This window comes from Budorcas taxicolor, chromosome 6 (genome assembly GCF_023091745.1).
Source record: "Budorcas taxicolor isolate Tak-1 chromosome 6, Takin1.1, whole genome shotgun sequence".
Taxonomy (NCBI): domain Eukaryota; kingdom Metazoa; phylum Chordata; class Mammalia; order Artiodactyla; family Bovidae; genus Budorcas; species Budorcas taxicolor.
Window position 1 is genome coordinate 12896279 of NC_068915.1, and position 27736 is coordinate 12924014.

The following is a 27736-nucleotide window of genomic DNA, read 5'->3' on the forward strand; positions in this document are numbered from 1 at the left end:
GTGACAAAAATCTAGTTTTGCCCTAATAATTCAACCTATGATCAAAAATCTCTTTTCCATTAGAGTATAAAGTATCTGTATATTCTCTACCAAGTTAAATGAATATATTAAAAGTTATAACAACTTACTGAAAGCATGAAAATTACTTGCTCATTTCCATCAAGTAGTTTACTATGTCAATTTATTGTTAAAAATGAATTAATCTTGGGAAAATAGGTGCTTTTGTCTATAGAGGATTATATTAATCTAGTCTCTATGTGAATCAAATGAGAAAATAAAAGATAAAATATTAAAAACTAAAGATACAGAATTCTTTAGTCTCTGTTAAGCCCCTAAAGGAAACAATTCAAACTCTGCAAGATTTAATGAACAGGGGTTTCAATTTCAGTTCTGCATTGTGAAGAATCTTGGTATTCCTGCAAACCTCTGAAATATACAGCCAGGGAAAAGAAGGTTTAAATTATTTCCTCTTTACCATGAGATAAATATAACCAGCACAAACATTACCTTGGTGGCAGAGTCCACAGCAGACCCTCTTCCCAGCAGCTCCTGAACTAGCCCCACGTGGCCTTCCTTGGCAGCCAGGTGAAGCGCGTTGAGTCCATTCTGAAAGGAGAAAGCAACAAGGCTCAGAAGTGGAGTGATGATGAGGCATACCATTGCTGATATTAAGCAAGAATAAAACCCAGAGGATAGACAGACTCTGATCCTAACATTTTCTCTCTTTTTGCATTAGCTTGAAGCTCTTAATTTCACAGAGACTAATTTCCAATGGTTTTGATTCAAAGAGGCAAAGAAGTAAATATCATCACTGCCCCTTCCTTCTCTTTCAGGATTAATCCCAAACCAACGACCACCTCTTGAGGCGCTGCTGGCTCTTCTAAGAGAGGTCTCAGAGCAGCCGTGGAACCCAGAGAAGGGGCCCAGGGTTCCAAGCCATTGGAAGCAGTGTTAGAGGTAGTCCAGGGATGGCCCAGGCAGAAAAGGAGGCCCACGTGGGCCTAGTGATGGAGCTGCAAGGCCATGGGGTGAGGACCACCCGCTGTAGAGGAAAGAGTAGATGGTGCTCACTGTAGCATGCGGGGGATTAGGGCTGGATGCAGGAGAGGAGCCCTCGGGCGAGGTGGCCACAGCTGCTGGTGGCAGAAACAGGGCGTCTCAAGCCACTGGACTGTCCAGGTGACTCCAATGACCATGGCTAAACGTACCCAAGTCCACAAACAGAGGGTCATCCGCCATGGGAGGAACCACTGCGGCTACAACGGCTGCCTGGAACTGGCGCAGCCTGCCAGTAGGTGTGGGCCTGCCAGTAGGTGTGGGCCTGCCAGTACGTGTGGGCCTGCTAGTACGTGTGGGCCTGCCAGTAGGTGTGGGTTGCCATCACTGGGCAGGCCGCTGGAACTGCTGGGACCTGCATTGCTTCTCCTATGGGGACTGCAGGTGAAGCAGGTATATAGTCGGGATTCTGGTTGCCAGAGCCCCAGAACTGCCTGCTGAAACAGGGCCATCTCTGCCTCCATCTCTTTCAAGCATTCCTTGCTGCCCTTGCCTGGCTGTTGGAACCAGGGCCCACGACCAGGGGTCCTTGTGGACCCAGGAATTGTGAGGCTGACCCGCCAGCTGATGTCTTTACTGTGGCGGCATCCTGAATACGGACCAACCAAAACAGGCTACTGTTGATAACTCTTTGATATTGGCTTTATGTAAGTTAATGTTGATAAAAGAATATGAACTTGAGAAAAAGGAATAAGCAAAAAAATATGAACTTGAGTCTTTTGAAACAATGAAATAATATTCATTGAGCTGGCTTACTGAGAGCAAAATACTGATTGGGCTTATACATCTGTGAATCCCAAGCAAGACATCACCTTGATCTACACAACTTTTGGATTAATGCTATTTCTATATAATATCATTAAAATGACTAAATATACCACATAGTTAAAAAATAAGATCTTACCACTACTTTGAAACAACCATGTGTACATTAATCGAAGGATAGAGTTACCTCTTTTGATTAGCACTTTTAAAGTAATATTGTACTATTTTATTTACAACTAAATTTTACAATCAGCTCTATTCTCCATTTCTCTTACTGATTTTATGAGATATTTTGCCCATTGACTGCTTTTCCATGATCATATAAAACTAGTGGATGAAAACCCAGGTAAAACAGTCAATAAAATTTTATAGAGCCACTGACAATTGTTTACATTTCTGACACATACAGAATATGCATAGATTAATCCATTTCTAAAAGTTGAGGAACAGATTCAAGAAGAACAGCTAAATATAACTGAATGTTAAAAGCATTGAAATCCATTAAACTGTTTAGCATCCTAGGACAAATCTGTAATTAATACAAACTTAGCAGTTAATCAACAAGCATTTGCTAAATTCCGACCAAGTGATCAGCTCTAGATGCTAGGTGCTAAGGGAGGACCCATGGCATAGTTTCCAGCCCCAAAGAGCCCTGAAATATTCATTATTAAACTACTGAAAATTGCTTCTGCACTAACATATACTTGTCCATGACTTTTTCAAATCTCTCTCTATTCTAATTTGCAAATCTTACATGTAGAGTTAAAGGTTCTTCAATCTGTTTGAAAAGTATAACTAACTTATATAACTTCCTTAATAACATTAATAGTTAAATATCTGAAAGGAGGCAACTGCAAATAAACATGAGTTATTGAAAAATATTAAAGGAAAAAGATGGATACATCAAAAGGCAAATAACAGGAGAAAGCAAAACTTGGTCCCTAACCTCCATCCCACCCCCACTCTTAATGGGATTCCTGTGTCAGAGACACTAAACCAGGAGCTCTTTTCAAAAGCAACTAAATGCCAACATATAGAGATGCAAATAATTGTGAAATGCTATTTACTGTTTCAAGCTTCCCAAGTGGCTCAGTGGTAAAGAATCCACCTGCCAAGCAGGAGATGCTTGGGTCAGGAAGATCCTCTTGAGACGGTAACAGCAACCCATTCCAGTATTCTTGCCTGGAAAATCCCATGGACAAAGGAATTTGGTGGGTTACAGTCCAAACGGTGACAAAGAGTCAAACACAACTTAGTAAATAAAACACCACCATTTAGAGTTTTACTCTGCCATTAGCATAAATGACACTGATAAAAGGAATCACCTATAATGGGAAGAAAAAAATCAGACTCAAAACGAAAAAGACTGTTTACATATTCCCAATCCACTTCCCACTCGGTAAACTCATCCAGAATCTATCTGCACCTTTCCCATCTCTTTCACGGTGGCTGCTCTAAACTAAGAGTACTCACTGTGTGACAGAATTAAGAATGTATTCAGTTTTCACGAAAACAAGGAAAAGTAAAGCATGTGTCATCCTTATCAGTTTAACTGGTCTTACTCTGTCGAAGAATTGATGCTTTTGAGCTGTGATGCTGGAGAAGACTCTTCTACTGTAGTCAAGCCTTGTACTAAGTCCCTTGTACTGTAAGGAGATCAAACCAGTCAATCCTAGAGGAAATCAATCCTGAACATTCATCAGAAGGACTGATGCTCCAATATTCCGGCCATCTGATGTGAAGAGGTGACCATCTGAAAAGACCCTGATGCTGGGAAAGACTGAAGGCAGGAGGAAAAGGGGATGACAGAGAGACAAGACGGCATCACTGACTCAATGGACATGAGTTTGAGCAAGCTCCAGGAGATGATGAAGGTCAGGGAAGCCTGGCGGGCTGCAGTCCACGGGGTCACAAAGAGTCGGACACGACTGAGCGATTGAACAACACCGTGTCTTGATGTCCAAAGATTTCTGATTTAATAAGTAAATCAAGCTAGGGATAATCCAAGAGGAATATTGTTTTGTTAGTGAGTTATTCTCAAATCCTAAAGACTTTCTTTTTAATTCCCAAATGATAAATATTTATGAGGATTTACTTAGTCTTTAATTTAAAAATATTTACAATGAGGCTTGAAATTTAGTGACTCACTTTATAGGGAAAAGTGAGAATATAAGTGCTTTGAAGATACTACTTTATAAAGCCTGTTTCTGGATCTCCATTTCAACCATAGTGGAAGGCCTATCTAGCACCCCTAGCTGGTAGCTCCCTTTATGGCCACTGGTCCGTCTCCCCTGTCCAGCCCTATCAAATGTTTCTATTGTAAAATCCCCAAAGATAGAGAACGACACTAAATATGATGGTGAGTTACCTGAGAGAAGAAAGAGTTGCAGAAATCCTTCAAAATCTTACCAAGTAGAATGAAAATATTATCGGAGCTGAGATATAAATACTTAATGAATGAAAGATAAGCTTATGACATAAATATCATTATTATATTCTACACTGAACATATATTATATCACATTATAATATTTTACAGATGAAGATACTAAAACCCTAAGACGCCAAGGGACTTGCCTCAAAGATCCTTACCGTTAAGAAGAGGAAGACAAAAAACTCAAACTTAGATCTGATTTCCAAACTCATGCTTTATGTTGAAGGTCAGGAAGGGCAGTGGTGTGGAGATACTCCTCATCCAAGGTAAGGAGCAGCGGCTGCGCTTTGCTGGAGCGGCCGTGAAGAGATACCCCAGGCCCAAGGTAAGAGAAACCCAAGTAAGATGGCAGGTGTCGCAAGAGGGCATCAGAGAGCTGAAACTGAAACCACACTCACAGAAAACTAGTCAATCTAATCATACTAGGACCACAGCCTTGTCTAACTCAATGAAACCAAGCCATGCCCATGGGGCAACCCAGGACAGGCAGGTCATGGTGGAGAGGTCTGACAGAATGTGGTCCACTGGAGAAGGGAATGGCAAACCACTTCAGTATTCTTGCCTTGAGAATCCCATGAACAGTATGAAAAGGCAAAATGATAGGATACTGAAAGAGGAACTCCCCAGGTCAGTAGGTGCCCAATATGCTACTGGAGATCAGTGGAGAAATAACTCCAGAAAGAATGAAGGGATGGAGCCAAAGCAAAAACAATACCCAGCTGTGGATGTGACTGGTGATAGACGCAAGGTCCGATGCTGTAAAGAGCAATATTGCATAGGAACCTGAAATGTCAGGTCCGTGAATCAAGGCAAATTGGAAGTGGTCAAACAAGAGATGGCAAGAGTGAACGTCGACATTCTAGGAATCAGTGAACTAAAATGGACTGGAATGAGTGAATTTAACTCAGATGACCATTATATCTACTACTGCGGGCAGGAATCCCTCAGAAGAAATGGAGTAGCCATCATGGTCAACAAAAGAGACTGAAATGAAGTACTTGGATGCAATCTCAAAGACGACAGAATGATCTCCGTTTGTTTCCAAGGCAAACCATTCAGTATCACAACAATCCAAGTCTATGCCCCAACCACTAACGCTGAAGAAGCTGAAGTTGAACAGTTCTATAAAGACCTAGAAGATCTTTTAGAACTAACACCCAAAAAAGATGTCCTTTTCATTATAGGGCACTGGAATGCAAAAGTAAGAAGTCAAGAAATACCTGGAGTAACAGGCAAATTTGACCTTGGAATGCGGAATGAAGCAGGGCCAAGACTAATAGAGTTTTGCCAAGAAAATGCACTGGTCATACCAAACACCCTCTTCCAACAACACAAGAGAAGACTCTACACATGGACATCACCAGATGGTCAACATCGAAATCAGACTGATTATATTCTTTGCAGCCAAAGATGGAGAAGCTCTATACAGTCAACTAAAACAAGACCAGGAGCTGACTGTGGCTCAGATCATGAACTCCTTATTACCAAATTCAGACTCAAATTGAAGAAAGTAGGGAAAACCACTAGACCATTCAGGTATGACCTAAATCAAATCCCTTATGATTATACAGTGGAAGTGAGAAATAGATTTAAGGGCCTAGATTTGATAGATAGAGTGTCTGATGAACTATGGACTGAGGTTCGTGACATTGTACAGGAGACAGGGATCAAGACCATCCCCATGGAAAAGAAATGCAAAAAAGCAAAATGGCTGTCTGGGGAGGCCTTACAAATAGCTGTGAAAATAAGAGAGGCGAAAAGCAAAGGAGAAAAGGAAAGATATAAACATCTGAATGCAGAGTTCCAAAGAATAGCAAGGAGAGATAAGAAAGCCTTCCTCAGCAATCAATGCAAAGAAATAGAGGAAAACAACAGAATGGGAAAGACTAGAGATCTCTTCAAGAAAATTAGGGATACCAAGGGAACATTTCATGCAAAGATGGGCTCAATAAAGGACAGAAATGGTATGGACCTAACAGAAGCAGAAGATATTAAGAAGAGGTGGCAGGAATACATGGAAGAACTGTACAAAAAAGATCTTCACGACCCAGATAATCACGATGGTGTGATCACTCATCTAGAGCCAGACATCCTGGAATGTGAAGTCAAGTGGGCCTTAGAAAGCATCACTATGAACAAAGCTAGTGGAGGTGATGGAATTCCAGTTGAGCTATTTCAAATCCTGAAAGTTGGTGCCGTGAAAGTGCTGCACTCAATATGCCAGCAAATTTGGAAAATTCAGCAGTGGCCACAGGACTGGAAAAGGTCAGTTTTCATTCCAATTCCCAAGAAAGGTAATGCCAAAGAATGCTCAAACTACCGCACAATTGCACTCATCTCACACGCTAGTAGAGTAATGCTCAAAATTCTCCAAGCCAGGCTTCAGCAATACGTGAACCGTGAACTCCCTGACGTTCAAGCTGGTTTTAGAAAAGGCAGAGGAACCAGAGATGAAATTGCCAACATCCACTGGATCATGGAAAAAGCAAGAGATTTCCAGAAAAACATCTATTTCTGCCTTATTGACTATGCCAAAGCCTTTGACTGTGTGGATCACAATAAACTGTGGGAAATTCTGAAAGAGATGGGAATACCAGACCAATACCTGACCTGCCTCTTGAGAAATCTGTATGCAGGTCAGGAAGCAACAGTTAAAAGTGGACATGGAACAACAGACTGGTTCCAAATAGGAAAAGGAGCACGTCAAGGCTGTATATTGTCATCCTGCTTATTTAACTTATGTGCAGAGTACATCATGAGGAAAGCTTGACTGGAAGAAACACAAGCTGGAATCAAGATTGCCGGGAGAAATATCAATAAACTCAGATATGCAGATGACACCACCCTTATGGCAGAAAGTGAAGAGGAGCTAAAAAGCCTCTTGATGAAAGTGAAAGAGGAGAGTGAAAAAGTTGGCTTAAAGCTCAACATTCAGAAGACGAAGATCATGGCATCCGGTCCCATCACTTCATGGGAAATAGATGGGGAAACAGTGCAAACAGTGTCAGACTTTATTTTTCTGGGCTCCAAAATCACTGCAGATGGTGATTGCAGCCATGAAATTAAAAGATGCTTACTCCTTGGAAGAAAAGTTATGACCAACCTAGATAGCATATTCAAAAGCAGAGACATTACTTTGCTGACTAACGTCCGTCTAGTCAAGGCTATGGTTTTTCCTGTGGTCATGTATGGATGTGAGAGTTGGACTGTGAAGGCTGAGCGCCGAAGAATTGATGCTTTTGAACTGTGGTGTTGGAGAAGACTCTTGAGAGTCCCTTGGACTGCAAGGAGATCCAACCAGTCCATTCTGAAGGAGATCAGCCCTAGGATTTCTTTGGAAGAAATGATGCTGAAGCTGAAACTCCAGTACTTTGGCCGCCTCATGCAAAGAGTTGACTCATTGGAAAAGACTGATGCTGGGAGGGACTGGGGGCAGGAGGAGAAGGGGACGACCAAGGATGAGATGTCTGGATGGCATCACGGACTCAATGGGCGTGAGTCTGAGTGAACTCGGGGAGTTGGTGATGGACAGGGAGGCCTGGCATGCTGCGATTCATGGGGTCGCAAAGAGTCGGACATGACTGAGCGACTGAACTGAACTGAAAACAATGTAGCTCTACACTAGTGTTTCAAATGGTAGGTTATCATGCACAAATACATCTAAAATGTATTTAATGGATTGCCAATCAACGTATTTCAAAACATGAAGTAGAACAAAGAAAAACGGAGTACAGTGTGGATGGCAAGTGTTGATATTATTCGGGTTTGGTTTTTTTTTGGTGAAACATTACGTACACATACACATGTACACATATGGAAAATTCTTATAGAAATGAGACTATTAGACCACCTGACCTGCCTCCTGAGAAATCTGTATGCAGTTCAAGAAGCAACAGTTAGAACTGGACAATAAACAACAGACTGGTTCCATATTGGGAAAGGAGTATGTCAAGGCTGTATATAGTCACCCTGCTTATTTAATATATATGCAGACTCCATCACGCGAAATGCTGGGCTGGAAGAAGCACAAGCTGGAATGGAGACTGCTGGGAGAAATACCAATAACCTCAGATATGCAGATGACAGCACCCTTATGGCAGAAAGTGAAGAACTAAAGAGCCTCTTGATGAAAGTGAAAGAGAAGAGTGAAAAAGTTGGCTTAAAGCTCAACATTCAGGACACTAAGATTATGGCATCTGGTCCCATCACTTCATGGGAAATAGATGGGGAAACACTGGAAACAGTGACAGACTTTATTTTCGGGGGCTCCAAAATCACTGCAGCTGGTGACTGCAGCCATGAAATTAAAAGATGCTTACTCCTTGGAAGGAAAGTTATGACCAACCTAGACAGCATATTAAAAAGCAGAGACATTACTTTGTGCACTAAGGTCCATCTAGTCAAGGCTATGGTTTTTCCAGTGGTCATATATGGATGTGAGAGTTGGACAGTGAAGAAGGCTGAGCGCCGAAGAATCGATGCTTTTGAAGTGTGGTGTTGGAGAAGACTCTTGAGAGTCCCTTGGACTGCAAGGAGATCCAACCAGTCCATCCTAAAGGAGATCAGTCCTGAATATTCATTGGAAGGACTGATGCTGAAACTGAAACTCTAATACTTTGGCCACCTGTGTGAAGAATTGACTCATTTGAAAAGACCCTGATGCTGGGAAAGATTGAAGGTGGGAGGAGAAGGGGACAACAGAGGATGAGATGGCTGGATGGCATCACCAACTCGATGGCCATGAGTTTAAGTAAGCTCCGGGAGCTGGTGATGGACAGGGAAGCCTGGCGTGCTACAGTCCATGGGGTTGCAAAAAGTCAGACATGACTGAGCAACTGAATTGAACACATGTGCACACATCTACATTGGGTGTGCATGCAGTGTGCACCTGTGTTTGTGTGTGTATGTGTACACGCACACTGCTCTACATTACAAGAAAAGCTTGAAGACCCAAAACATGAGAGCATCTTGGGAAAACAAGATGTTGTTTCAGACCAACAAGTAAGTTAAAAAGCTGATAAAATGATCATTCTAAAAGAAAAATGGTTTTTATGATATGTCTACTCGAATTTTATGAAATAAAATTTCAGAAATTTCATGAAATTTCAAAAGTAATTTTCATTTTAGATGAGTGTTGTGATGTAAATAAAATAAATGACATTGGCACAAACAAGATTTCTTTCTTTTGAAACTACTGGCAGAATCACAGTTAAATGACATCCACATTTTGAGTTCTAAGAAGGGTTGTGGTATAGTAGACAAGACACATGTTAGGGACCCAATCCTGTCTCTTATTACTGACAATATAATTTAGTTTCTTCGCTAGTATAAAATGGGGACATTTCCATTCTGCTTACTTCAGATAGCTACTTAGAAGAGAATATAAAATAATGTATGTTTCTGTCGTCTGGAATCTATGAAGTAACATGCAAGAGTAGGTTAGATGCAAATAGTAATAAATTCACACATATTCCTAAGTCTTTCCTTCTGTTTTCTATCACAGACATTTGGTTGAAGGATGATGAGCTGAACTGAGTATTTTTTCTTTCATGAAATGGACCACAAGCAAATGGCATTCTCGAAGTCAGATGTTGAAATCGAATTTCACTGGGCTAAAATCATGGTGTCAGCAGCACTGTATTCCTTCCAGAGGTTCTAGGGTAGAACAGTTTCTTTGCCTTTTCTAGCTTCTAGAGGCCACCTGCATTCCTTGGCTGGTGGCCCCTTTCTCCATCTTTAAAGCCCACAGCACAGCGTGTGCAAACCAGTCTTGAGTGTTTGGGGTCCAACCCATAATGTTTACCTGGGCTGGGAAAATTATTAATTTAAACAGAAATGATTATTTTAAAAAGTATTTTGAATTCTGCGTGCTTAGACACACACACACACACACACACACACACACACGTGTTTAACGCACTGCTATCTATGTGTGTGCGAGTGTGTGTGTGCTCAGTCACTCACTCAGACGTGTTTAACTCTTTGCAGCCCGATGGACTGCAGCCCACCAGGCTTCTCTGTCCATGGGATTTCCCAGACAAGAATACTGGAGTGGGTTGCCATTTTCTGCTTCAGTAGTTCTTCCCAACCCAGGAATTGAACCCCTGTCTACAGCATTGGCAGGTGGATTCTTTATCACTTAGCCACCTGGGACGCCTCATTTTTATCTTTTTAGAATTCTAATGAACCCCCAAAAAGCAGATGGGAACCTGGTCCATTAGTAGCCATCCTGTCAATAATTCAAAGAACTGCTATTTTACTTCTGAGTTTTAACTCTCTAAACTTAAATATCATTTTCACATGGTCTTTGGTTAATTTAATTTTGTAAGAAATGATAAATTATTTTAGTATCTGACTTGTGCTGAAGCAAGACAGCTGATTTACCGTGACACTCACAGACAGAAAATTACTTGAGCTACTTATTCTAATATCATGGTTTAAAGCAATTTAAACATTACAAGTCAGCAGCAAATCATTTAAATAATAACTAAAACTTATTCAAATTTATGCCCTTGTGTTAGGCTTGACTCTAACCTTTTAATTGCATAAACTCATTTAACCCTGAATGGAACATTATGAGTTATGAACTACCTGGTGATTCTAGCTCAGAAACAATACTCCACTCCTACAATCAAGATAAAGGCAAACTATATGGGCCCTTTATGATAATTTTATTTCACTTCCTTTAGACCTCAGTTTCTCATCAACTGTTATTTGGTATTTTTTAGAATAAAAATATCTCAGCCTTTGATAATAAGTCAGCAGTTAAGGAGAAAAATGATTTCCTCTAGGCCTCTACACTTACAATGTCTAAATGTGTCAAAATTAGAAATGAATTCTATAGAGAGTTCTAGACTGTTGTGTCACGTGCATGCCAAACTTAGTTGGTTAAGCAGGTTCAGTGTAGTTGATCTTTTAAGTTGTATATAGTAATAAAATTCTTTGGTTCTTAAATAACAAGTAATGAGAGTATAATTTCCAGATAACTTAAGGAAAGTATCCTTGAGATGAATAAATATACAAGTCTTCTCCTCGTATATTTATCACTTGTTTAACTTTTCAATCAACTCATCTTGACAGAAAACTTTAAAAACAAGGCTCTTCTCCTTCTGACATTGAATTTATCAAGATTAGAAGCAGGGGAAGGAGTCTACATCAGAATTAACCAGCAATCTCTTTTTTAAAAAATGAAATGAAAAAACTCCCCTAGTAGGACAGCCTGAATTGGATGTGCATTCAGGGGTAAAGGGTAAAATTGAAGTGAGAGAGGGAAAGAGTGGCAGCATCTCCGAGGGAAGGAAGTAACACAGAACAGATCCTTAAAAGGTCCCACACAGTTCATTCCAGTTGCACCATGTCCTGCTACTGTTAAACCTGGCACAGAGTTTTATATTAATATAGACTAGAGAAAGCTTAAATTCAATAATTAATAATAACTGAATATCAATTATTCAACTATTTAAACAGTTTTGTACATGCATTATATGCCAAGCATCATTCTAGGTACCAAGTCTACATTTCAAGGTACCCATAAAAAAATCTAGTAATGTTATTAGGGAATTAATAATTAATCATCTCTCCCCCCATTTTACAATTTTAATTAAAAATAAGCCAAATTTGGCTTCCTGGGCTCTACAAGACTACGGCAAGAGAGAGGAGGGAACCCTCAAACAACAAAAGTTAGCTTATAGCAGTCTTCTAAGCAGCTCATCATCACTGCTTTACATCATCATAAAATGATTCCTGCAATTTGCACTTGGTATCAGTTTCAGATTTCTCAGATACACTCACTGGCTTAGTCACTTTATCCTTTGCCCTATCACAAAATTTGTTTCTTTTCACAATTGATTGTATTGTGTGTTTCCTGTTTATCTTCTATGAGAAACAAGGTTTCTCATGAACAACAGTCAAATCTATTCAACCTTGTAAACTCTACACCTAACATAGTACCTGGAACAAGAGGAAGGACACTGCAGTAATGTTTTTACAATGAATGAGCTAATAAATAGTAAGTGCCATGCAGAGGTAAACAAGAGTTAGCTTAATTCACCCAATAACTGTGCATTTTGTCAGTAAATGCGACGGGTGCACAGACAAGTCAGGGACAATTACATCCACCTTTAGCCTTTGGAAATACAATCAAGAAAAGTGCACTCTCTGAGGCTGAAGTTGGTTAACATTAACATATATACCAGCAAATCAGACTCTGAGATAAATACTTAAAGTGGTTTCTCTCAACCTGAAATCCTTGGATGTGCTCTTAAGGATCTCTGAATTCTCTGAGAACTTTTTTAATTTGGCATTTTCATGCAAGTGCCAATCGTAAAGTTAATAGACATATATGCTGGATCATCTGAATAATCACATTTAATTAAATACCATCTAGCAATTTCTTGTTCTCATATTCTTGATTGATTCCCAAGGATCATTTAAAGGAACATGAATTTTTAATGCAGTATTTCTGAACCTCAAGCATACAGATATATTCTCACGGTTCTCAAAATAGTCTCCTTCTCTAAGTAGAAGAAATATGGCCTCGAGAGATGGTTCGTAAACATAACCTAATGAAACTTGGGTTGCTCCATTTAGAAAGTAGAACAGATGCTTGAGGAGGCAAGATAAGAACTACTCAGCCATAAAAAGAAACAAATTTGTGTCAGTTGTGAGGTGAATGAACCTAGAGCCTGTTATAGAAGTCAGACAAAAACAAATATAATAATGCATATATATATATATGGAATCTAGAAAACGAGTACAGATGAACCTGTTTACAGGGAAGAAATGGAGATGCAGACATAGGGAACAGACCTGTGGACACAGCAGGGGAAGGAGAGAGGCGGGACTGATTGAGAAAGTCTCATAGACATCATACACTATCATGTGTAAAAGGAAGCATGTAGTAGGAAGCTGCTACGTAACACAAGGAGCCCAGCCTGATGCTCTGTGATGACCGAGAGGTGTGGGATGGGAGAGGGGAACGAAGCTCAAGAGGGAGGCCCCTGCATATATGACTGATGGGGGCTGTTGTTCAGCAGGAGCCAACACAATGTTGTAAAGCAATTATCCTCCAATTAAAATAAAAGAACCTTCCTAAGCATTAGAAGCTTTACTATGTCCCAGAGAATTATAAATTACCTGAAATGAATACTGACAATATTGATCATATTGGAAGGAATACACTTGTTAGAATTTATCCAGAATTTGTCCATCCAGCTACTCTGCTGCTGCTGCTGCTGCTAAGTCGCTTCAGTCGTGTCCAACTCTGTGCGACCCCAGAGACGGCAGCCCACCAGGCTCCCCCATGCCTGGGATTCTCCAGGCAAGAACACTGGAGTGGGTTGCCATTTCCTTCTCCAATGCGTGAAAGTGAAAAGTCAAAATGAAGTCACTCAGTCATGTCTGACTCTTCGTAACCCCATGGACTGCAGCCCATCAGGCTTCTCCGTCCATAGGATTTTCCAGGCAAGAGTACTGGAGTGGGTTGCCATTGCCTTCTCCATCCAGCTACTCTAGCTTGAGTGAAATCAGTAACTGTGCCCAGCCCAACATTTTTGTTAACTTCTATCCAACTGCAACTAACACAGCCATAATTTGTCCCCTGAATAAGTGTGTGCAACACAGTGGGTTTTCTCTGATATCATTTGAGCCTAAAGTAGTCTTGCTTTGAGGAAGAGAACTACACTGTGAAGGTTATTACATATATAAAGTACATAGACAGTGACGAGCATGTACCCGGCATGCAATAAAGTATTATTTAATACCACAGGTATTATTTCCCATTTCATGACTGGGTAATATGAGATTCAGAATGACTTAGGAGAATGGCTCAATATCCATATTTATCCAGTTATTCTTTAGTGAATATTAATTGGAAACCTATTGTGTGCCAGTCCTTCCAGCAAAGTGCCCTTTTCACTAAACAACACTGAAGCTTAAATTTTAGCTTATAAATCATTCTTTGTGAGCTGGTTCATATAAGTCAGTAACCATATTTCGATTGCTATACTTCACGGACTTCTCTTTTTTAAACCCCTTAATCTTTCTATGCTGTTAATGTTCCAAGTTTTCCGTTTGTGGGTTGTGCATTCATTTCTTTCTGTGTTTTGCTAAATTGTGAGCTCTGGATACAAATGGTTAATAAAGATATAGTGCCTTCATTAGAGACATAAAAATCCCACTAAAAGGAGTCATTAAAAAAGGCTATAGAGATCATAGCTAGTTTGTTTTTCAAATTAATAATTTCAAGAGAACTTGAACAGCAAATCTCTTAAGCAACTTCTCTTTGGTTGCTTTGGATGAGAAAATATATTCTCATCTCCCTGATAAATTGCTTCCTTCCATCCCTACCTCTCTCCCCTGCCTCCCATGGCCACCTTTGCTGTCTTCCTGCATTCCTTAAGGGAAATATCACATCACAGGTTCTCCAATAAACCTCTTTCCCAAGAGCAGTAGCATCCTTCTCTCACCCCAGCAATGGGTTTGTGTACATGATCAGGTGCAGGGTTTGATATCAGATTGTCCTCACGGCACTCTCTACCTTGTCTTCTTTGTATTGTTGGTAACTCTTTTTGGTGGTGGTGGTGGCAGTGAAGGGCGTCAGTGGAAGGGAAGAGCCAGGCATTACCTTTTCCAAGGTGCGCCCTTATGAGCCCTTGTCCATCTGCATTTTAGACTCTTTTATCCTACCCTGAAGACCTTTCATTTCTGAGGGAAGAGAACGAAGAAAAAACAGTATGGTACTAAAATCAATCACTTACATCAAGTTATACACCTGTACATACACAGGCTCATCAACAGACAGGTAGCTCCCGATCATGTCCATTTCAATGGACAACCACATGGAGCTGCTGAATTCTCGTCTACATGTCTGTTTTCCTCATTTCTAAGAATCTGAAGAAGTTGCCAACTGAAAACAGGGTTTCCTTTTCTTTCCTACTCCTTATCCATAAGAGAAGACTTTGAAGACTAGAGATCCTAGGATTGGGGGTTGCTCCTTTACAATCATCAAAACACACTCACACACAGGAGAAAGAGAAAATTACGAGGGTAGACAGGCATGGTAAAGGCCTGGGAAACGTCTATAGATGAGTAGGAAAAGACCGGAATTAGTGATTAGCAAAGAAAGAGACTGTTAGACCAGGAGTGGTCAAAACCTCAGCTACTGTAGAAGAGCTGGCTGATTTTTAATGGCACAAGGAAAGAAACCAAGCAGAAAAATGACTAAACAAGAATGGCATCTAAATACATCTCACTTCACACACCACCTGTGTTTGGTTGCTGTGAAGAGCTCTATTGAATACATGTTTGGATAAAGATCTTCCCTCTCTTGACCCTCCAAAGCCAAAATCAAGGCAGGACTCCAGAGCTCTGTGGGCTCCTGGTTAGACTTCTCACTGCCTCATCTTTTTCCAGGCAACTTTCACTATCTCACCATCACTATCTGGTTGGGACTATATAAACTAAATTTAACAGAACTTACCATACCCTGTATCTTTGTGTATGCCAGTCACCAGGTCAATCCTCATCCCTCCAAATGCAACCCCCATACGCGTCCCTTTTTCTGATCATCTCTGATCACCTCCCATATTCTGAAACTCTTACATAAGGTCTTCTAGAACACATGCATGTGGTTATTAGCAGTGTCTCTGTGCCTTAAATCTCTTCTCTGAACATTCCTTTTAACCTTTCTGTTCTAACAAACTCAAAACCACTGCTTCCCCGAAGTCCACTCAAGTGATAATATTGTATTTATCCCCCATGCCCCAGTTAACCACTGGACTTGGTGGAGCTGTGTTGATGCTTCTTGCTCCTCACTGCTCTTCAAAACTATTTTTCCTTCTCCTTTTACATAAATCTCCAGATGCCATCAGCCTGTATCTTTCAGATTCCATCCTCATCTCTTGAAGATTTTGCTTCTAGTTTATTGCCACTTTTTCCAACAAATACGAAGGTGGTTTTTCCAAAACCACTGTCAGGATCCTGACTTCTCTATCAATAATGTTTCCTTCTCTCTACCTCATCTACTGTCTCCACAGTCATATCCAGTAACAGAATCTTCCTCCAGGATTTCAACTTCAAGCATCGAATCTGTTCACTACCATTTACTCTCTTGCCAATCTCCTGACCCAAATCCAACAATCCTCCAGTCCCTGACACCTAGAGTCTGCTCACCTCTTTACTGTGCCCATTTCCATTTCTTTCCTCACTCAGCCTAAATTCCATGCATAATCTTTAAAATAATTTTATTCATTCCATTGCAGGCATCCTCAGTTGGCTTGATCGTCTCTAGCTATACCATACATGCTTAGCTGAACCACATTTCTGGTGACAGACCTCTCCATCTGACACCATGTCTGAATGCGGCTGCAGAAGAACCCATGCATACATGCTTGCTCATCATGCTGCCTGGCAATCATACTCTGTTACTGTTTCTCCCATTCCCCTAGGTGATCATTTCACATCTTCTCTCTCCTCCATCTCCAATACCACCTCTCTCCCATCTCTCCTCTCTGCTGATGACCTTCATTCAGATTTCACTAAAAAAAACAGAAGCAATGAAAAGAACTTCCATTCCACATCCAGCTCCCAGCACCTCCTCTGAAGTGCTTCTTGCTCTTTTATCCGTAAACCCTTCCCTTTTCCTGAACTAGCCCTGTTCTTAGCAAAGGCCAACTCCCCTTGTGTATACCAGGCCCCGTCCCCTTTCACCCATCTCAGGGCAGCATCCAGCATTTCTCCCTTCTCTCTCATGCCTCATTGACTTTTCACCCCCCTGCTTATTTTTTCCATTAATGAGACAAAAACGCTATACTTTATCTCATTTTTTTTTTTTTTTAAAGCCTCTCTCAATTCTACCTCCTCTTCCAGCTCCCTCCTCTGTTTTCTCCTTCCCTTTATAGAGTCCCTGCAGTAGTATCCGGTCTTCCCATTTCGACTGAATCAATCCCAGTCAGGCTTTCACCCTACCAGACAACCAAGAAAGCTTTAATCAAGTCATTAGCTATCACCACTTTACTAAGGCTCTTGTTCCCTCCTTCAGCTTATCTGAATAGTGTTTTACAGAGCATTTTTCTCCACCTGAAAATAAACCTTTCACTCGGTTTCCTGGACACCACACTCCAGGTTTTCCCCCACTTTTCGGGGCACTTTTCTCCATTCTCCTTCCCAGCTCCACCTCATCTTCATGACCTCTAAGAGTTGGAGTGTCCCAAGGCTCAGTCCTTGGACCTCTTCAGTTTTCTCACATAATTTTCATATATTGTTCTGGGGACATGGTCCAGTTTCATGGCTTTACATAACATCTATAACACTGAATGCTCCAAAATACGTATCTCTGGTAAAAAGCTCTCCTCTGAACCCAAGACTCATATGCCCAACCACATGCTCAACTTTTAGATATCAAATAGATGAACTGAACTTATATTCACAGCTGAACTTACGATTATTTCCTTAAACCTACTCAAATCACAGTCTTTCCCATCTCAGTTAATGAAACTTTTAACCCTCACTAATCTTGTGACCCCAACCTTCATTGCCGACTCCTGTTGTTTCCACTCATTCTACTTCGCTGCTTGGCAACCGTTCACTTCACAGGCGGTGCAGTGGTAAAGAATTCACCTGCCAGTGCAGGAGACACGGGAGAGTCTCGGGTTTAATCCCTGGGTTGGGAAGATCCCCTGGAGAAGGAAATGGCAACCCCTCCAGTATTCTTGAGTGGAAAATTCCATGGACAGAGGAACCTGGCAGGCTACAGTCCGTGGAGTCACAAAGAGTCACACACAACTTAGCAACTGAGCACAGACACACACAATCATTCGGTTACCCTTCATCACTCTCTTCCACTCTCCTAGATGATCATTTCACAATTTCTCTCTCCTCTCCAGTAACAAATCTTCAACCCTCATGAGTCTCCTTGCAGCCCAATATTCATCCCCAATATCTCTCTTTGGCTCCCAGACTACATTAAATCCATCAACAACATTTATCAGCTCTGTCTTAAAAATATATCCAGACTCCAACCACTTCTCATATCTCTCCAGTCTGATGCCTTAGAACAGAACACCTCATCTCTCACCTAAGGTATTACAGAAGTGTAACTAAGATCATGGCATCTGGTCCCATCACTTCATGGGAAACAGATGGGGAAACAGTGGAAACAGTGTCAGACTTTATTTTGGGGGGCTCCAAAATCACTGCAGATGGTGATTGCAGCCATGAAATTAAAAAGGTACTTGGGAGGAAAGTTATGACCAACCCAGATAGCATATTCAAAAGCAGAGACATTACTTTGCCAACAAAGGTCCGTCTAGTCAAGGCTATGGTTTTTCCAGTGGTCATGTATGGATGTGAGAGTTGGATTGTGAAGAAAGCTGAGCACTGAAGAATTGATACTTTTGAACTGTGGTATTGGAGAAGACACTTGAGAGTCCCTTGGACTGCAAGGAGATCCAACCAGTCCATCCTAAAGGAGATCAGTCCTGAGTGTTCATTGGAAAGACTGATGCTAAAGCTGAAAGTCCAATACTTTGGCCACCTCCTGCAAAGAGTTGATTCATTGGAAAAGACCCTGATGCTGGGAGGGATTGGGGGCAGGAGGAGAAGGGGACGACCGAGGATGAGATGGCTGGATGGCATCATGGACTCGATGGACGTGAGTCTGAGTGAACTCCAGGAGTTGGTGATGGACAGGGAGGCCTGGTGTGCTGCGATTCATGGGATCGCAAAGAGTCGGACGCGACTGAGTGACTGAACTGAACTGAACTGAATGCATGCTTCTGTGTAAAGAATAACATTCCCTCTTCATAAAGTATTCCAAAGCATTTCCTCCTTCTGCCCTTGCTCCCTTTCAATTTAAGGGCTACTTTTCAACATAAAGTCAGTTTATGCCCCGTCTTTGCTATTACCCCTAATCAATCCTCTTCCCTCAAATTAAAGCCAAAGTTCCTGAAATAGCCTATATGCTCTTTGGTGCTGCCTTGGGCTCTCCCCTGACCTTCTCTTCCCCTCCCTCATGCTAATCCAGCTACACTGGCCTCAAACACGCCAGGCACGCTCCTCACTTGGGGCTTTCTCTCTGCTAAGGCTTCTATTAAAAAGCACTCCCTGGGACTGACATATATGCACTACTGATACTATGGATAAAGGAGATAACTAACGAGAAGCTACTGCAGAGCTCGGGGGACTCTACTCTGGGCTCTGTGGTGACCTAAATGGGAAGCAAACCCCCCAAAGAGGGGATATATGTATTTATAGCTGGTTCACTTTTCTGTACAGCAGAAGCTAACAACATTGTAGAGCAACTACACTCCAAGAAAAAGTAAAAAATAAAATAAAATGTACTCCCTCCAAACAAGCCGAGTTTCCTTGTTCAACTCTTCCAGGTCTTCTAACCATCCCGCCTTCAGTAACATGCTGCTCCCCATCCCCCTCCCTTTCTTCGTCCTGGCTGTATTTTTCTCCTTGTCATCTATTGCCATCTCTCTTCCCACATACTTTACTTTTTCCCTTGGTGACCATCTCTCTCCTCTCAGGCAGACTGCAAGCTCCATGAGGGCAGGGTTCTGCCCCTCCCTTCATGGCACCTAGAACTCTGCCTGCCACACAGTAAACATATAATATGTGCTTGAATAAACAGATCCACAGACGGTAAGCTTGCATTCAGGCTGGCAGAAAGGCTGCCATGAGGGTAAAATCTGAGATGACCTAGGGAGGAATGAGCAGCTGCCTGGTTGTTATGTTTAAAAATCAACATCTTTTAAGTTATAGAAAGCAAGCACTGAAGAATATTCTTAGAATATAAAGTGTTCTGTTCAGTCTAAATCACTTAGCAAAGTACTTTTAAGAAGACAGTGACGGGAATAATCTGCAGGAAGCTACCCTTGGGAGTTTTTACATGAAAAGTGTGAAAGTGTTAGTTGCTCAGTCTTCTCTGACGCTATGCTACCCCATGGACTGTAGCCCACCAGACTCCTCTGTCCATGGGGATTCTCCAGGCAGGAATACTGGAGCTCCCCTTCTCCTGGGGATCTTCCCAACCCAGAGATCGCACTCGGGCCTCCTGCATTGCAGGCAGATGCTTTGTCATCTGAGCCAACCAGGGAAAGCTGCTTTAAAGTGAAAGGAGAGTTACATTTCAAACATTTTGTAAATCTGGGTGGTTACACATGGAAACAAAGCTTTTTAGAGCTATGGAGAAGTAGCTGAGGAAAAGTTTCTATTGGAATTTCTTTACATTGAATGACTTAACTCTGAAACTGAAAATTCTAAGTGCTCAAATTATTTGGCAGACATCATTCAAATCCAATTTGAGTCAACACTACTCAGTATAAAGCAAGAATTAGTGTTAATGTATTGAAGAAAATCAGAGACTGATGCAGAATCCAATAACAAAAGTGTACCTAACCTGAATCAGAAAAAGGCACTACCTTTTGCTTCCTCTAAAAGAGGTGTCACAATGAACTCATAGATATACACCTAGATTATTTGTACAAATATTTGTACCTCATTTCACTTGTTAGAAAACTGTGTGTAGTTCATTTCATATTCCATTAATTTTATGAATTCAGTTCTCAGCTATTCATTTCTCTTTTTATCTTGATAAAGTCCCAGGCTAACAATTGTTTTTGGCATTTTTAAAAAGAAGTTCTGACCAGATGGAGCCAAATGACATTCATAAAAAAGATTCTTGTTCCAAAAAAGATTTTAGTTTAAAATAACCCATATAAACAGTAACTGTTACCAAATTGCTACTAAATGGGATTTTCCTACTTGATGACACAGGCTATGATAATACCTTTTATGTTCCGCCTGTGAGAACCAGCATTACTTTCACTAAAGCTCAGGTTGAGAATCAATATAAAAATATTACACTGGTACAAGGATTATAATTTGCTAATAATTTTAGAATACTTGCTCTGTTAAGCATTTTGCAAACATCATATTTAATTATCATAAAAGCCCTATGACTTCAGTGTTGTTATGATCACTATTTTGAGAAAACAGGTCTAGGAGAAGTTGACTGCCCAGGGTCAGGTAGCTGAGAGGTGGCTAAAATGAGAATTTGGATTTGAGCACCCACATTTTTAATGTGGCTTCCAAAAAGGCTGTGTGGTCTGAGTCATAACTATGTGAGCTTATGATAAAGTCATTGGTGGGTGCACCGACATTGCCCTCTGCTTTTGAGAAATGAAACATAGGCTGTAACTGATATTTTGCACTTTATCACTTCAGTGGTAAAAATGTCAAGACCAAAAATCAGAACACTTTAAGAACTGTTAACCTTTAAGGTAATAATTAGAATTATGTCCAATAAATGAATGTGATATCCTTCATTCTGAAGTCACTGCAGTGGAACCAATAAGTTTTGTACATGGTGAAAGTATCTGAACCTTAGAGGCTTTTATTGATGTATATGCTGTGCTTAGTTGCTCAGTTGGGTCTGACTCTTTGTGACCCCATAGACTGGGAGCCTGCCAGACACCTCTGTCCATGGGGATTCTCCAGGCAAGAATATTGGACTGGATTGCCATGCGCTCCTCCAAGGGATCTTCCCAACCCAGGGATCAAACACAGGTCTCTTGCGTTACAGGCGGATTCTTTACCGTCTGAGCCACAGACTGGCTATAAAATCTTATGAAAAGATCATAGAGGCAATTTTTAATATCTAGATGTTAACTTTATTTATAATATTATCTTATGAATAATTACTAAGTAAATATAAAATAAGTACACATGAGTTTCAAAAATAGGGAACAAAAGCTAAGATTTATTCTCTTTTTCTGAAAGTACAAGAGATAGAAAATACATTACCAGCTTAATCTTTTAACAAAAATGAAAGTTAAAAAAATTGTGATTGCTATGAAAAAAGAAAAATGAAAATTCAGTTTTTTTAAAGAAATCTATCTTATGCCATATTTTGAATTTTCCTCATATCCTTCAAATGCAAGTAGAAGCCAAATGGCATTTTTCAATTAAATTTGAAAATTTTCATGGTAGTTATGACACCAATTTTATAAAGAAAAGAACTTTCATCCATATTTTAGTTTAAGGAATCTTAGCACGCCAACACACATGGTATTTTTGGGAAGCTGGTACAGCCCAGATTGCCTTTCATTGAGAAATACAACATGGTACAGAAAGTCCTGGTTTCTATGTTACATGTCATAATGCTCCCCAGAAGCTCAGGCTTATGAGCAAGATATGCAATATTAGCTTTGAAATTTTATGTATTTAGAAATAGCAATACTTTGGCTAAAGAGTTGCCTCTTTTGCTCTCCTGGATGTTTGGGAATTATTTCTGTTCTATATTTTATTTGAGTTTAAGTAGTAATCCTGGTGGTGGTGCTCTTTGACTTAAGTTCCCTTAATTGCATATTATGCTAATCTGTGGATGAATAAGGTCCTTTTTATACCAGCAACATTACATTAAAAATAAGATTTGAGCTTTAGAATAAAGGGCAGCACCACGGCAAATTTTGAAGGGCAGATTCAAACATCTCAGGAAGATTACAAGTTGAAACAGAACAGACCTCTGTGACTCTGAGGACATCACTGAACTACTTATGGACTCTTCCTGTATTTGTACTCAGGGGAGTGTCTCCCTTACATTTGTCTCTGCTGATTGATGAAGTATCAGGCCATCAACACAAAGCCTGATATGTAGTAACTAATTAATTAGCATTTGTCACTTCATTTGCCTAACCTCTACTTGAGGTACATTCCTGAATGGTATTAAAACAGAGCCAGTCTATGTCTGACGCAGGATACAGCATGCTTGGGGCTGGTGCATGGGGATGACCCACAGAGATGTTATGGGGAGGGAGGTGGGAGGGGGGTTCATGTTTGGGAACACATGTAAAAATTAAAGATTTTTAAATTAAAAAAATTAAAAACTATTAAAAAAAATACCCTTTCAGAAATAAATACTGTTTCAGAAATAAAAAATAAAAAATAAAAATAATAAAAATAAAACAGAGTGAACACCAGACAACAATATTTACTTTCAGTTCAGTTCAGTCGCGCTCAGTCGTGTCCGACTCTTTGCGACCCCATGAATCGCAGCACGCCAGGCCTCCCTGTCCATCACCAACTCCTGGAGTTCACTCAAACTCATGTCCATCGACTCGGTGATGCCATCCAGCCATCTCATGCTCTGTTGTCCCCTTCTCCTCCTGCCCTCAATCCCTCCCAGAATCAGGTCTTTTCCACTGAGTCATTCTTCGCATGAGGTGGCCAAAGTACTGGAGTTTCAGCTTCAACATCAGTCCTTCCAATGAACACCCAGGACTGATCTCCTTTAGGATGGACTGGTTGGATCTCCTTGCAGTCCAAGGGACTCTCAAGAGTCTTCTCCAACACCACAGTTCAAAAGCATCAATTCTTCGGCGCTCAGCTTTCTTCACAGTCCAACTCTCACATCCATACATGACCACAGGAAAAACCATGGCCTTGACTAGACGGACCTTTGTTGACAAACTAATGGCTCTGCTTTAGAATATGCTGTCTAGGTTGGTCATAACTTTTCTTCCAAGGAGTAAGCGTCTTTTAATTTCATGGCTGCAATCACCATCTGCAGTGATTTTGGAGCCCCCAAAAATAAAGTCTGACACTGTTTCCACTGTTTCCCCATCTATTTCCCATGAAGTGATAGGACCGGATGCCATGATCTTCGTTTTCTGAATGTTGAGCTTTAAGCCAACTTTTTCACTCTCCTCTTTCACTTTCATCAAGAGGCTTTTTAGGTCCTCTTCACTTTCTGCTGTAAGGGTGGTGTCATCTGCGTATCTGAGGTTATTGATATTTCTCCCGGCAATCTTCATTCCAGCTTGTGTTTCTTCCAGTCCAGCTTTTCTCATGATGTACTCTGCATATAAGTTAAATAAGCAGGGTGACAATATACAGCCTTAACATACTCCTTTTCCTATTTGGAACCAGTCTGTTGTTCCATGTCCACTTCTAACTGTTGCTTCCTGACCTGCATACAGATTTCTCAAGAGGCAGGTCAGGTGGTCTGGGATTCCCATCTCTTTCAGAATTTTCCACAGTTTATTGTGATCCACACAGTCAAAGGCTTTAGCATAATCAATAAAGCAGAAATAGATGTTTTTCTGGAACTCTCTTGCTTCTTTGATGATCCAGTAGATGTTGGCAATTTGATTTCTGGTTCCTCTGCCTTTTCTAAAACCAGCTTAAACATCAGGAAGTTCACGGTTCATGTATTGCTGAAGTCTGGCTTGGAGAATTTTGAGCATTACTTTACTAGTGTGTGAGATGAGTGCAATTGTGCGGTGGTTTGAACATTCTTTGGCATTGCCTTTCTTTGGAATTGGAATGAAAACTAACCTTTTCCAGTCCTGTGGCCACTGCTGAGTTTTCCAAATTTGCTGGCATATTGAGTGCAGCACTTTCACAGCATCATCTTTCAGGATTTGAAATAGCTCAACTGGAATTCCATCACCTCCACTAGCTTTGTTTGTAGTGATGCTTTCTCTGGCCCACTTGACTTCATATTCCAGGATGTCTGGCTCAGGTGAGTGATCACACCATCGTGATTATCTGGGTCGTGAAGATCTTTTCTGTACAGTTCTTCTGTGTATTCTTGCCACCTCTTCTTAATATCTTCTGCTTCTGTTAGGTGCATACCATTTCTGTCCTTTATCGAGCCCATCTTTGCATGAAATGTTCTCTTGGTATCTCTAATTTTCTTGAAGAGATCTCTAGTCTTTCCCATTCTGATATTTTCCTCTGTTTCTTTGCACTGCTCACTGAGGAAGGCTTTCTTATCTCTCCTTGCTATTCTTTGCAACTCTGCATTACTTTATTACCTGGTTAAATTCTGGTGATTGAGGCGAATTAACGTCATACTTTGCAAGGAGGTCTACTTCAATTTTACTGGTTCTCAGTAGATTATACACAGTAATAGCAGTTAGAATATGTACACCTTAGAAAGTCCTTTCGTATTTCATATTTAATTCACATTGCTGCTCAGTGTGTAAAATTGAACATATTATTATTTTCTTGTCCTAGAGATTAGAAAGATGTCACTTTCTAACTTGAAATGACTTGATGAAAGTGGAGACAGAACTTAAACTTGAGCCTCTGGGCTCTAAATTCTGTGTGATTTCATGACATTTTGTTGCCTTCTCACAAAAACAAATGTTCTTCCCTTTTATAGTAATGTGTTAGTGGACACTGGACCACAAAAAAATATGTTAAGCTACTAAAAACTTTTCTAGGTAACTCAAGAAGTTAGGTTCATAACTCTATAAAGCAGATAAGAAGTCAGCATCTACTGCTGAGAGTTTTTCTTTTAAAAAAATCCAAAGATCTTTTATATGATTAAGATATTTCTTATATTTTAGGGTAAAGTGGACTTGGTTTGACTGAAGTTAATGTCGTTTTCCTTGAGTTTCTCTTCTGGCATCACTTATGAAGATTTTATCTAAATAAACTAATACCTCAGACAGTTTCATGCCTTTTTTCTAGCATATTACAAATATAGAATGTTAATGAATTGGTATTAAAATTGGGAAAATGTATTTAATGTACTTGAAAAAACTCTAAAAAAGCATGTTAAAATATTTAAACAATTTATATTCATTCTCACAGGCAGTTTTGGAAGAAGTTCATATGTCTATATAGGAATTTGGAGGAAGTTCATACATCTATATAGGAATTTCATATAGTTAAAGCTTTATTTTTCCAATAGTCATGTTTGGATATGAGAGTTGGACCATACAGAAGGCTGAGTGCCAGAGAATTGATGCTTTTGAATTGTGGTGCTAGAGAAGACTCTTGAGAATCTCTTAAGCTACAAGGAGATCAAACAAGTCAATCCTAAAGGAAATCAACCTTGAGTATTCATTGGAAGGACTGATGCTGAAGCTGAAGCTCCAATACTTTGGTCACCTGATATGAAGAGCTGTCTCATTGGAAAAGACCCTAATGGTGGGAAAGATTGAAGGAAAAAGGAGAAGGGGGCAGTAGAAGATGAGATTGGTAAATAGCATCACCGACTCAATGCACATGAAATTGAGCAAACTCCAGGAGATGGTAAAGGACAGCAGTAGTCCGTGGGGTCACAGAGTTGGACATGACTTGGAGACTGAACAACAACAAGAATAAGAATTTGGATGTTCTTTCTCTTTTAATATATGAAAACCCCAAATTATTTGTTCAAAAACTACTAGAAACATATCAAATAAAAGAATTCATAACGAAATATAAGACAAATAAGAAATGGAAGTATAAAATGTGAAGGTCTTATATACTAGGATAAAGGCATTTGGCTTGATTCCATATGTCAGTGCCAAAAACTATGTAAGGTCTGCTATTTTATCTTACCTATAAGCGAAACTGTTAAACTGCTACGGCTTCCTAATGCTAGAAGAAGACCCGAGTCTCCTAGATGAGAGACAATGGACTTCATGCATGCATGCTAAGTTGCATCAGTTGTGTCCAACTGTTTGCGACCTACGGACTGTAGCCTACCAGGCTCCTCTATCCATAGGATTTCCCAGGCAAGAATCCTGGAGTAGGTTGCCATATCCTACTGAGGGGGTCTTCCCGACTCAGGAATTGAACCTGCATCTCCTGAGGCTCATGCATTGCAGGTGGATTCTTTACTATTGAGACACGAGGGAAGCTCAATGGACTTCATAGTTCACAGCAAAGAATCGGCTGGCTGTCAACATGTTGCCTACATCAGTTCCCTATGTCCCCTCCCAATCCCAAGGAAGTTACACAGAGGAACATGGATACCTGTGCATACCGTGGGTTGTGTTAAAGAAGAATTAACCTTCAGGGATTCACAGCTTTTAAACTAAAAATGAATAAGCCTACATTTTCTCTGAAGGAATGAGCTACCTAATCCCTTAAGGTTGCTCACTGCAAACACTACCCTGAGATATGCCCCAGATAAACAGCATTCAGTGTCTTTCATTCTTGTCACACCCAAAGGAATACATAGGGATGCTCAGGGTTATAGCAGATTGATTCCTACAAGCAAGCAGCACTCAATATTTTTTATGCCAAGAGATATACTTCCCTAAAGGACAAGAAATATTGCCATTGGTGACAATACTTCCTATGGTGGAAAGTCTTGGGAGGAGCAAGGAAATTCCTGCACCTTTTGCAAAAGTCTGCAGGTAATTTTTATATGACAACCACATTGATCTAAGCATTGGAAGCCATAGAAAGTTTGGGGGTGGAGGAGTACCATAAAAATATTTTTATTTTAGAAAGATGACTCAAGACAGCATAGAGATTGACCAGAGTGACGAGATGAAGAGAGAACCTAATTAAGCAGGGGCTTACGGCAACTATGGTAAGTGACCATACTGTGGGTTAATGCAAATTTGTGGATGTGGAAAATGAACCAGGAAAGGCGTGCTGGACTGAAGTAGGGGAGAAGACAAGGGTAGAAACCTGTTGGAACTAAGTATTAGTAAGGACATTGACTATGCCAAAACCTTTCACTGTGTG

General features: G+C 40.5%; 1 protein-coding gene across 1 annotated transcript in view; it reads right to left on the reverse strand.

Annotated features, from left to right (window-relative positions):
* The window catches only part of ANK2 (ankyrin 2), a 251070-nt gene that overhangs the window by 186482 nt on the left and 36852 nt on the right, over positions 1-27736 (reverse strand). The window contains exon 3 of the mRNA XM_052641694.1: positions 508-606. Coding sequence (XP_052497654.1) covers positions 508-606 — 99 coding nt within the window. The remainder of the gene's footprint in view (positions 1-507; positions 607-27736) is intronic.